General features: G+C 40.7%; 1 protein-coding gene across 1 annotated transcript in view; it reads right to left on the bottom strand.

Moving 5' to 3' along the window:
• tsc22d3 (TSC22 domain family, member 3) overlaps window positions 1-12804 on the bottom strand; it is a 32670-nt gene extending 19866 nt beyond the window's left edge. Inside the window, exon 1 of the mRNA XM_005913394.2 lies at window positions 12005-12804. Within this exon, the coding sequence (XP_005913456.1) occupies window positions 12005-12345 (341 nt within the window). The 5' untranslated portion in view covers window positions 12346-12804. The remainder of the gene's footprint in view (window positions 1-12004) is intronic.
• Window positions 12805-13097: the final 293 nt, after the last annotated feature.

Here is a 13097-nt window from a genome sequence, read left to right as displayed (position 1 = left end):
ATGAAAGACTTGTAAGAGCTTCTTGTATGTATATGGTGTCCCTGCTATGAACTGGCATGTGAGTACCCAGCAGCAAAGTAAATGCTAGACTATGCTAAGCAAGCCAAGGATGATGGATCAATAAAAACATGAAGGTCAGACTGAGCAAACGTGTGGAAGTGAGAGATGGAAAAAGACACACGACACTATCATTTCCTGATCCAACCAACTCCTGCAGTACATATTAGATATATATATATATATATAACAATTATTCAGGCAGGCCACTGAGTCACGCTCAGTTGAAATTGCTGATTTTCTTCATTTTAATGTCAGCTGATGTTTATTCTATGCAGTCAGTTGGAAAATACAACAAAGGATACACAAGATCCTTTAGTCTTTAGCCTCATCAGAGGTTATCAGAGGGTTGCTGGGATGTCTGTGTGCCTTTTTGGAGCACAGTTGCTGAACAGTCCTGGTGCCATTTCGGAACCCTGCATTTCATGCTATGCATCACTTAATGAGTGCATACATGTTGTAACTGATGCCTGCTAAGGTTCAGACAAGGGTTTTGCTGCTGCTGCTTTCACTTCCTCTGGTTATCCACGTCTGCAAATGCAACTGGACTTGTAGACTTGTAGACCCTTTTAGACTTGCTTTGCTTAACACACAGCTGTGACTTGACACGTGAGAAGGAAGATTGAGCAAACCGTCAGTTTTCCTGTTTGGCTCAAGCATTTTCACAGCAAAGAACATTGATTTTCACACAAGAAAACCTCCTGACCCTCACCAACTTCCACACCGTAGGCTCACAAGTAAGGTCGTGACCTTAAGTATTTCTCTCTCCATCAAATACGGTGCAGGTTCCACTTCCCCTGACATGACACCTTGCATTCTGGATGGAAATAAATAAGTCTTTGTACACACTGCAGGCCCCTGAAAGACTTGCGTCAGGGATACGGATGGCAGTCTGGATGGAATCTGAGTGTGTGTGGCGTGCACTAGCACATGAAAATGAGAGATAATTGCAAGGGCGAGATGAAGAAAGGGTAGAGAGGACAAACTCTTTCATTCATTAACGTTCCTTCCAGTCCCACACTGTTTTTCTTAAGTCACGGTTCTATCGCTCTGCTTACGAGACAGCTACAGTACATGTTTTCCAGAAAACAGCTGAAAACATGTACATGTGCTGTTTAGCCTAATCCCAGATTGTGTAAACAACACAGCATGCAAACATAATGATGAGTCTGTGACTCACTGGTCTCCATGACTCCATACTGGAAGGAATGCAGAAGGAGTTCATTTAATGTCACTGGTGCTAAATGCCCCTTGTGATGGCACAGTAATATGACAGGGGAAGGAGGAACAGGGCTAAGTTAGATACAACCGGTCTAAACTGCTCTTATGTTACAACTGCCTCATTTAAAACACCGTGGCACAAAGAAAAAGAAAAGAGGTCTTGGACAGGATGCATCTTGTTACTGTAGCTCCTTTGGGACTCACTCTCAGTCTTTCTCTCTCTCGCTTCCTTCTCTTTCTCCCTCTGCTGGGGAGCAGCCAGCAACAATCACAGACTTACTGAAACTTGGCACATACGTTCATTTTTTCTCTTTGCTCACTCACAGCCTCTTGACTGCCAGCAAGGCACACTGAGAGAGAGAGAAAGTGCTTGGCAGAACAGGTCCACCTTTTTTTTCTTTTTATTCCACCAATGTTGTCTTTCAGAAGGCCCAAAGTAATCCTCAGTGCAGCATAACTTTCTTTTTTTCCCAGTCAAAGTTCTAGTGAGGAGAAGTGACTAGATTTCAAAAGCCACGGCTGGGTTGTACTTCATCAGCTTTGTTTTGTCATAGGCTGTGAGTCCCTGTGTGCTGTCACCACAGGAAAAAAAATGGTACTTTACAAAGTTTCCACTGCATCATTTTTCTTTGCCAGTTTGGTTAATTCTATTTTTCACTTCAGGCTTCCTTGTTTCTTTTGCCCACTCGATTTTCCTTTTTCACAAAGCCCGTGTTCACTTATGTAAAAAGCCCTGAAGTCAAAGAGTCTTTGGGAATTTTGAGGCACCAGTACAAACAGGAAACCATATTTATTATATTACAGTCAGAGTTGATGTTTCATGTAAATTCACCAGCATTGTTTTAAGAACGTATGCTTTAAACTTTAATCAGTTTCAGTTACATTAAATTGAATTTTCTGCCACTGTATGCTTTTGTTTCTGGTTCATTTATAGAATTGAATTACTTGAATGTTATTTGTTGAAGAAAATGTATTGCACTACTTCAGGTGCATGTTGCCCACCATGTTCTCCATTCAGTTTCTATCTTGATAGCTGTAGACAGCTATATGAAGTGTCCAGGGCTTTTTTTGTTATCATCTCATTGCCATGCAAAGACTCAATTTCCATTTTTCTATTTTCTTCTCCTTATCAAATTCAGGGTCATGGAGGGCTGGCGCTAATATCAGCTAACACAGAGAGACAGCCAACCACTCACACACCTACAGCCAATTGGAGTCACTGGTTAACTTAATGTGGATGTGTTTGGACTGTGGGAGAAAGCCAGAGTACCTGGAGAATACCCAAACTGACTCAGGCCCCCAGCCAGCCAGTGTAATCAAACCCAGGGCCTTCTTGGTGTGAGGTGATGTGCCAACCGCCATGCTGCCCAGGACTCAAATTAATGATGCAATTACAGTAAGACATGAGCTCCAACATATAAGGTAAAAGCCGTTGTGGTGATGTACTCAAAATTAGGGAAATACTTTATAAAGCATTAATTAAACTAAATGTTAAAGCACCACTTAGGTGTGATGGGTAGCAGATGTTGGAGATGCTCATATAAACCAATTTCACACATATATTCAATTAAAAAATTGTTTAATGTGCAAAACAACATAATAATTACTCAACTTTGTGTTGCATAACGGTTTGCTGTAAGTTCTTTGACCAAAATGAGTTTCTTTCATGCTTCTTCATAACACAGACGCTGCTGTTTTACCATTTGCATGACAGGGGGAGAAATGCTGGGAAAATGCAGGGATTTTAAATTACACCTCCACCCCGAGGACTCCAAAATGTTTACTAGAGAGCACCAAAGTGTAGTCAGAAAAGGAAAACACCGTCTGTTGCCAAACTCCCAATGTCCAGTTACTTCAAAAATAGAACATGTGATTGGTCTTGGTGCTCTAACCTTTCCTGCGTCCTGGAAGGAAGGGCTTTACGACCTGCTGAGGTTCAGAGAAGAAACTGTTTTCCTAGAGTCTTTAAGAACAGTTCTCAGCATTGGGCTGTGGCAACACCCTTGTTTAACTTTGTTTGATGCTACCTCCATGCCTTGCAGGCTTAAAGACATTTTAAAAGGCTTGTGTAAGTGTGTGTCTAGGGGTGTGCATGTGTGTTTTTGTTAGGCTGTACACAGTTGTGTTTCCTTCAAGGTCAGAAAAGGTAAGGTCTTAGGTGATTCTTAATTTTACTGCTTTTCAGTCTTTTTCGGTGCAATTGTGACTATATGTATCTATGTGTGTGTGTGTGTGTGTGTGTGTGTGTGTGTGTGTGTGTGTGTGTGTGTGTGTGTGTGTGTGTGAAAGCAGTCAGAGAACATCATGTACTCAACCTGCATGTGAACAGTACCCAGAGAAAATAAGATAAGCACTGTTGGGCTGCATTGTGTAGCCAACTGTTGTGGTATCCCACACTGCGTCAATGTTAGATACAAACATGTAAGATTATGGAACAGCTATGCATGGAGAAACCAATCGATGTAACATTTGAATGAATCCCAATTAAAGCCAGCGTATTACACACCTTCTAACTTTTCCAGACCAAAATGTGAAAAATGTGAAATTTCACGACAACTTACAAAGGCCAATTTTTTTTTTCAATTTGGATGCATAAAGATGTTCTTTTGCCTTTTACACACACACACACATAGACATATAATACAGAGGACAGCAAAACTGCAAGTTCCCCTTGAATTTCAGACACACCATTTGTTTCTACTGATCTTTCTTTCAAACTTGGCCCTCAGAAGCAGGGTGGGTTCCCACAGTCTCACTTTTCATGCAGAGATTAGAAAGAGACTGGGATTCCCATGCTAATGAAAATAGGGCAGAATGAAAATTTTACCACCCCCCCAGCCAGCAGCTTGTTTCGCTCAGCCTGAATGGTGTGGAGAGCACAACTCTACCAACGCCTTCATTTCAGCTTCCCTTTATCTACATTACACTGCTAATATCTATATTCTGTTCCTTTACTAACTCGCTGTACCAAAAGATGTTTTTGAATCACAGTGCACCCTGGCTATCGATCATTATACAAGCTATATTACAGTTTAATGTCTACTTAAATTGTATAATTATTATATTGACTGTCTGCGATACTGTGACTCACACTTAAGTGCAGAACCTTGTGTGTGTGAGTGTGTGATGGCAAGTGTTGACAGGCTTCCTTATTATCTAATTAGGCGCCATAGTCATGGTCCAAGCAGATAAGGCACGGAGCGCAAGCCATGGTCACTCCACACACACCCCACCCATCTTCCGGCACACTTATGTAATTCCTATAACTGCTATCTGGAGTAACTAAGATGAGGAATGAAAGAATGAAGAAAATGACAGAGGGAATAAACAAGAATAAAGAGGGAAGAGACACATCAAATAAAACAGGCATCAACAAAGACAGCTGCACAAACTCAAGAATGATTGAAGAAACAACTTTAATGGATGGGTGGTACTGTTTTTAAATTCTTCCTGTTAATAGTCACTATGAAAGGACATCGATTCCTGTGGTTGCTCTCTGTCTTCCCCAAAATACCTAGGAATATGTTTTTAAATCATATTAATGTGGCGATGCTAAGCTTCCAGGCATTAATTACACATATTTTTTTAAATGAAAACAAAACACTTTCTATATATTTGGTCCTTGGATATTGGATAGTTGGTGATTTATAACTGCAACATCACTGCGATCATGATCTAAGCAAGTCAAAGAACAATTCCAGTGGTTTTACGCAGTAAATCACATCTGGTTACAGCTTACATCACTGACAGGCATTTCATAACTAATGAAGCTTGTGCTGTCATTTTAAAATTGCTTTTTCATTCTTTTCATTTGTGTTACATCAGAATGCTCAGAGCCTGACACAGACTTGAAACTTGCTCAGTATAGTCACTGATCTTGATCTGATCTGTCCCAGATGACAGTAGGCGTTACTTATAGATTTCTAATCCAATATCTGGTACATGTTGTATCTACACTCGGTGACACACAGGACAAAGAAGCTTAGCTGGATTTTGCTGTGGTGATGTGTCACCCAGCAGCATAATGCTATGGGTCATCTCAGTGTGCTGCATTCTGCACGTGGATAATGCTATGGGTCACCTTTGCGCCCTCCATTGCCAGGGTGCTTATATGTGGGTGTGTTTGTGTTGTTAGAGTGCCTTGTGTCTCAGTTCTGTGGAAAATCTGAAGCAATCAGTTAGACAGCAGCCTCAGGACACCTGTTTGCAAAATGTTAAAAAGTCTTCAGAAACCCTCACTGACAGGAAGCATATTTATTCACACAAAAACTAAACGCCTTTTATTTATTCCAATATCAGTCTCCAGGTTCTTTGCATTAAGAGAAGCTTTTGCAGCAAGCAAAAGTCAATGAACAGAAAGATATCATAACAAACATCTGATGCACATCCTATGTTTGTATTGTTGCTAAGGACAACTGAATGAAACCACAGCAGTGTTGGTAAAGAAAGGCCCGCGCAGCAGAGGTTGCATCAACCTGTGGTGCAGGGTTTGTCTGTGGATTTCTGAGTTAACAAACACTGATCTCTGTCTGCTGAAAGAGTTGGCAATGATGGAATTTATAGCGCGCGTGTGTGTATGCCTGCCTTTTTTGGGAATTCCATGCACACTTCACTGTGTGCAGTCTTCACAAGGATTAGCAACTTGATTATCATTTTTAATACAACAGACAGATTAGTCCAGTAATAGAGCATTGTCATGTATTTTATATGGGCAGACACGCACAAACACTTGCAAACAAACCATTCAGTGATGGTTCCAGACGTTCTCTGGCAGAGTACCCAAGGCAGCCTATTCATGTAGTAACAACACAGTAAGGTAGTAGGTCGAGAAGTACATTATAAAGCCATTATTGTCCATTTCTCTCTAACCTGGTCCCTCAGTAAATAAATCACAGGTTTATACATGCCAAATCTATACCAATGTGTGTGAGAAAATCTGCTGGTTTCCAATATTCTATCTCCACCTTATGTTCCCAGAATTGCTTTTTTGCTTCCAAGACACAAGTGGTCAAAGTCTATGTTATAGAGGAAACCCATAAAACGATAGTAAAACAAAGACTGCTCATGTTTTTTTTAAAGTTCCCTTTACTTCATTCAATTATTAATAATTTCCTGTAGCTATAGAAAAACAGTGTTGCCTCTCCTACGACAGCTGCACTCTGCCTATATCTTATATCCACTAAATGTCAACAGCACTGCTATTCTTAGCTAACCATGTTTTGTCTTAGTCCCAGATCCCTGTCTGACAACCTACTTCAGACTCTTTCTTTTCCTTTAGCTCTCCCTGCCATCACTTCTGTAGCCTGCATTCGCTCGAGATTTGATTGGTGATTGATTTGGTTTGTTGCAAAAGTACAAAAAAAAACCCTAGATTTAGATTTTTTTCAAATGTCATTACCAAATCTTTAATGTGGGTAATACAGGGACAGTTATCTCCAGCAAATGAGCAATGAATCCTTACACACTTCATATCTATCTGTCTACTACACCTTGATGGAATTTCTCTGTAGCAGTGAAAGAAATGTAGAATTAAATTTTAAATACTGTTACAGCAGCTTGTTCCACTCTGATCATGAGGCCTGTTACAGCTTGTGAGTGTTTATAAGACAAACATGTGTTCTAGGTTCTAAATTTCCCCCATTTAATAGTGAACTGGTAAATGGCACTATCTACACCACCACAGAGAAAAGAGAAGAAACACTTTTTTTCTTTACCCCATTCTACATCCTCAACATTGCTAACTCAGCTGTGTGGTTCTACATCACCACAATATTATCTACAGAAAAAAATTAAACACACAGGGTTTAAAATAAGAAGGTATCCTTTTATTGTAAAGCCTGCAGATGAAATTGTATTAAATAATTTGACTTGTCTTGATGTTTAAATGTTATTCAGCACCTCATCCTCTCCTCCCACCTCCCTATGTTGTTTCTATACAGTTATTGTGTCATGTATGTGTATGTCATGGATCTGACATAAACATCACATTTCAATCGTGTCTTTAAAGAAGCACAATAAAAACAGAGCATGGTCCCAGTGCATATTGTTTTCCTTGCAAGACTAAACAACCGCTGAGAAGAAATGCAGTTATGGAGTTAAAATGAATGAAAATGTATTTTCATATTCTGCTGAAATGTATAAGAATCGATCCAGTGTTGTGTAGAAAAGCAGCAATTTTACAGACTGTGATGGGACCCTTTATTTGGCTGCAGAAGCCTCTCCAGGCATGCCTTGGTTTTGAAGTTATTAAACCTTAGAAGTAAATATAGGCCTGAAATCAAAAAGAAAAAAGTTCTTGTAGCAAAGCTACTTTGTGGTTTGTATGTGAATCACAGACTGCAGCTTTCATGATCAGCAGGGTGTCAGACACAGCTGGATGCCGTCTCCACTCCACATTGTAGGAGGGCTAGGTTAGGTTCAGCAGTCAACTGGACTTAAGCCAACTGCCAGTGTCATCTTAGGCCAAAGTCAGAAACTTATAACAAGGTCAACAGGATGTCTCAAGGATAAACAGAAAAGCGAGAACAGAGAGTCAAACTTATCTTGTAATCTTATCTTCCTGCCTTTTTATGTACAAGCATAAAATCTGTGAACCTCAACCTACAACTCTGTCATAAAGACTGATGGTCATTTCAGCCTGACAAAGCAATCACAGTGTTTTCCAACCAGACTGGAAAAGTCCTCTCTTTTTTTCAGTCAACAGGCATGAACAAGAAGATGAAGAATGTCCCATCCCTACACAGTCATGCACCTCCTTGATTCCAAGAAGTTTTTGCTCCTTAAAGCTAAAAGGCTTGAGAAAGTCAGCCTAACTTTGCTCTACCTAATAAAAGCACTTCATAGTCTGTGTCTTCAAATCCGGCCCCCCGTCAGCCCCGTACTTTGGCCACAATTCACTATCTGACACTCTGTGAGTCTTTTGTCCTGCTATTTTTTTCCCTGGACACATTTTTTTCCCTTTTCACCTCCCCCTCTTGTTTTGACGGCTTAACAGCTGACTAGTCACAGACCTGATGTCCTACGATAAACGTTTGTATCATCACTGCAGGCTCTTCACCCCCCTTCACCCTGGCAAGTGGTTTTTAATAACTGCTAAATACTGACTGACTGGCAGTGCTGAAGGTGTGCGACAGTGCCTTTCTCGTTCCAGCCAACTGTAGCCCACTAAGCCTTAAAATAAATCAGCGCATTTCCTCTCATTTTATCCTGTGGATATCACAGATCCACCTCACCCCCCTTGGGGCTTTCTGGCTCTTCCTCAAACACCAAATAAGACTTGTGACTTAAAATTCTCCTCTCGGGACATTTCCGTAACCCTTAAATCATTTACATAACACGTCTTCTGTCGCCTCCAAGAGATGTCCTGTCGTGCTTCCACGGGCCATGCTGAACATTTTATTCTGTTAACAAGTGACAAATGAGAATGATAGCTGCTGGGCAGAATGACCACCCAGTGTGAGGTCACCGTCTAAACTCGAGCCAGGCTTTAATCAGACACCAGTCCTTCCCAAAGCGAATACTTGAAAAATCCATGAACTTCTGCAAACCTCAGCTCAGCAAGTACATGTACGAATGAATCACTGCTTATTTCCTTTTGAGCATGAAAAAACCTGCAAAGGTTTGAAATCACTGTTTTAATCCTGCGAGGAAGTCTATGAAAGCCACATGATCCATGTCTGTGGTTCTCTATTGAGAAGGGAAGGGTTCGGGAACAAAGTGTTCAGGCCAAAGAGGGTTCGTCAGACAAACAGTTCAGCTGGCACAGGCAGACATATGGTCGTTCTGGCAAATGGCACAGGTGAACAGTTTGTCTCACAGCCAAAATATGTCAAAAACGTTGGCACTTACATTTACCCCACACCAGGGAAAGTCAGTGCTGCCTGTAACTCAGTCATCTTCTCTTAAAAGAAATCGTTGATCTTTATCTGAAGTGTAGACAACTAAACAGATAAGCAGATTTCAATACTGCTATGCTATATAAATAACAGCACTTATGTTATGTTATTCTAATAAGTTGTATAACTGTGAAAGTGTTGCTTTTTGTATCAGTCTGTCACACAAAGCCAGAAAAAACTCATGTGTAACACCTTTAACAAACCTCTGCCAGCAGGCATTATTCCAGGTGTGATTCATAAACAATGAATGCTTCAAATCATAATTCATCTGACCTATCAGTGTATTCTAAGGCAATGTTGAAAGTATAATATAGAATAAACACAAACTTCTTTAGAAATGCCGTCATGTGTGGCTGTACTCTTTAAACCAGTGTGTCTCCATCTATCATTATGGCACACCCTCGCTCTCATAAATAAAGAAGTCCCACAGAAAGAGGCCAGGAGCAGAGTCTCCTAAAAAGGTGTCAGAATTAATAAGCATTTACACAGTGGTTATTAAAAACAAAGCGGACGTAGTGGACATTTGCAAAATAGTTTATATTTGATACACATGCTAGTTCAGTCCAAAAGGCAGACACAGTTTGCACAATTCTAACAAACTTGAGTATTTGGTGTGGCTACTTTTATTCTTCAATTTCTTTAAGTAATATTCAGGAATACTTTTAAAGGCCATTCAAAGCTTTCTGTTCTCTGTAAAGATGATCCCATATTTTTCATCACTTTAAAAAAAGGCCACAAATTGTCTGTTCTTGCAACAGGCCGACTGTAACGAAGTGCCTAAAGATACATTTTAAAAATAGTTCCTTTTCTAAGTTGTCTGTTATGTACAGACACAACACTGATTCATCCCTTGAGATCCCTTTTTTATGCCCGAATGATTCATAGCTCATGATTCGCGCTAAATGGTTTAACAAACAAGATGGGGAAAAAATCGCTTAAAATGGCCACGTATTAGGACTTTACTGAAAATAAGTGAAAAAGTAGTCGATTTCCAGAGAAATGTTTTGAAACACCGTCAGAAAGCCTAGAGAACTGTTACTCAAGACCAGTTTAAAAATATTACAACAAAGCCTGGCACCTTGGAAGCAAGATACAAAGAAATGAGGGTGACTCAAGACTTTCTGCTCTGCTGCATAATCACTTCATATTACATGACACAGCCTTACCGTTTATATTTCTTTAGAGCCAACAACTGCAAAATCTGTATATTTCTTGTAAATGTCTAATCGTCACTGCTATCAGGTCAGCTGCAGTGTACAGTGAATGGTTTAACTTCTTTTGAACTCCCAGTCTGTACTGTAATCATCACTGGACAAGAACTGCCTTCCAGCATACAAGAAAGAAAAAACAAAAACAGGCTTATTTCGATACTGTGTGCCAGTCCAACTTCTGGATAAATTTGATAAAGTACTGATAATGCTTCTTGGCCAGAACACTTTATTGATAAGATAAAACCTACAAGTAATCGCATACGTAACAATAATTACCTTGAATGTGATCACTCCAGCCAACCTTAATTAGGACCGTCATATTACATATAGTCAAAATGCCAGTTTTTGTGTTTCCCATTTAAATGAAACCAATTGGTTTATTTTCATTTAAAGTTCTACCTCACGTATTTAGTTTGAAAGTTGAAGCTGCAACATTTTCTGTCTTCTTTTCTTCTATTAAATTGCAAAAATTCCAGTTTTAATGGAACTTTGTTTGTTTTGTTTTTTTAATATAATTGTTGTTTAAAAAAAACCAAACAAGAAAGCATTTTTGCAAGTTTTTAAAAAGTAAAAGTCTGCAAGAGTGACTTCAAGAAAGTACAGGAACTCTCACAAGTGGAACCAACCTTTATCAAGATTCCATCTGTGCACCGGTGTGTCTCTGACATATACGCCACAAACACATAGCTCACATAACTTGGTGAACATCAATGGTGCCTCTTAAAGTGATAACACGTTCATATTCTTGTAGCTTTCACTGGTAATCCCCATAGATCTACACATTTTATGTATCAGACACCCAGATACACCGTATTTAATCGCATATGGCTGGCTCAGGTTCAGTATTTCCGCAACAGTAAAACTGTAGCTAACTGGAAAGATGGTAGCTGTTAATTTGAGGCTGAAGTCATTTGACAGTAGCTGCCAAACAAACCATCCAACTGGCAGCAACATTGTAGCAGGACATTCTCTTCCTTGCAAACAGTGCGGTGTGAGCTGCCAAATGTTGTTTTATAAACACTATTTGGCAGAGACAGTGTAGGAGCCAGGCCAGTTTTAATTGACCTCTAGCAATAAAAGATCATTTTAATTGAATCAATATGACAACAAACTGCTGTTTTAGAATAACCTTGTGTATTTGCGAGGCATTCTTTTTAGATTACATTTTGTTTACCTTTTTTCTCTGGCTTTTTTCCCCTCCACACAGTATTGAGTTGTTTTGAAGTTGAAAGCTTTTTTTCCATTGTGATGAATCTTGCAAAACTTCTTTATAAGAGTTATGTCCTATAAATAATAATTGTCCTCAGTCCTTAACATCACTGTGTTAAAGCTGAAGAGGACGTGCACATATTATTGTCCCAGTTCCAGTAAGTAATCTATTACTGTAAACATGTAGAAGACCCAAGAAACCTAATTACACTACATTTACCACCTCGTTTGATTACTCTAAATGTGTTTCATTTGATTCGCTTGATTTAATATGCAGATCAACAGGTGAAATCGCGACTTTGTATTGAATACGCCTTAAGTGAGGTAAAGAAATGAAAATATTCTTAAGTTCAAAGGAAAGATCTTTGAATTAACCAGATAAGAATGTACCTGTCTGATAGCCAAGCTTACCTGTGAAAGAAGAGCAATATAGACAGCATGGTCTGGTCAATGTTGCTGTTGCAGATCCCCTCATTGAGCAGGAAACAGGGGTCTCTCACAACCGACTCCAGGGAGTCCTGTCTCATGATGTTGTTCAGTTTGTCCGTGTTCAGGTTCTGGTACATCAGCTGGTTGCGGAGCTGGCGGAAGTGATTTACAGTGGGGCTTGTGGGGCTTGCTGGCAGGCCTCCTGTAGTAGAAAGGCCCTGAGCTGGGCTGCTGGATATGGATTCATCACAGCCATTGGCCAGGTCCAGACAGCAACTGCAACAGTCCAGGCCGATGGGCGAGAGGCAGTCGTCATCTGACATCTTGGAGTGCAGCTGGATGAAGAGGGAAGTCGCCCAGGGCAGGTGCAGAAATTTCAGCAGAAAATGACAGAGACTGAGCTTTATAAATAGTAGACAAAGTGAAAGACACAACAGGGGTGTGTTCCTTAGCTCTGACAGAGACACTGGCAGGTAGCCTGGGTCAGTCTAGTGTACCGTCCTGTCTCCACTGCAGGGCCAGGAGGGCTAAATGGCAGGTTGAGCTGCTCCCTGAGAAGTGCACTCACGCTGGGCCACTCTGCCTGCTTCTATCTCTGAGTTCCCCTCCTGTGGCTCTGCTGCATTTAGCCTTTTGTTCGGGGCCGACGCTGCTGCAATGTGTTGCTACTGTGGCAGGAAAAAGACTGAACGCACCACACACACATACACACTTACTCACACCAGTTCAGCAGGAGTCCGCTTGAAAGCAAAACCCAGAAGCTGCTTATCAGTTTTTTCTCTGGACTTTTTTTTCTGTGGTTGGCGTGCTTAGAGACAGAGGGAGGGAGTAAGAAGGAAGGGAGGGAGCGATGAAGGCAAACAGGGTGGGGAAAAGCCTGTGATTGGTAAAAAGCATTGCTGGTGATTTATTGGGCCCTCCTCTTTTCTCGTTCAGTTTAGCCATGCGTGCACCAACAGTAAGAAAGGGAAACAGAGAGGGGTGACACCGCAGAGCATGCTTGAGACATGTGCAGTTTCACCGGCTCCACCCTGCCATTATGACAGCCGAAGGAGTGGCTGAGTGAGAGAGGCTG

The sequence above is a fragment of the Haplochromis burtoni genome, unplaced genomic scaffold, assembly GCF_018398535.1.
Source record: "Haplochromis burtoni strain Fernald_Lab_line unplaced genomic scaffold, NCSU_Asbu1 Contig_4, whole genome shotgun sequence".
In the NCBI taxonomy this organism is placed as follows: Eukaryota; Metazoa; Chordata; class Actinopteri; order Cichliformes; family Cichlidae; genus Haplochromis; species Haplochromis burtoni.
This window is presented reverse-complemented; position numbering and strand designations above follow the sequence as displayed.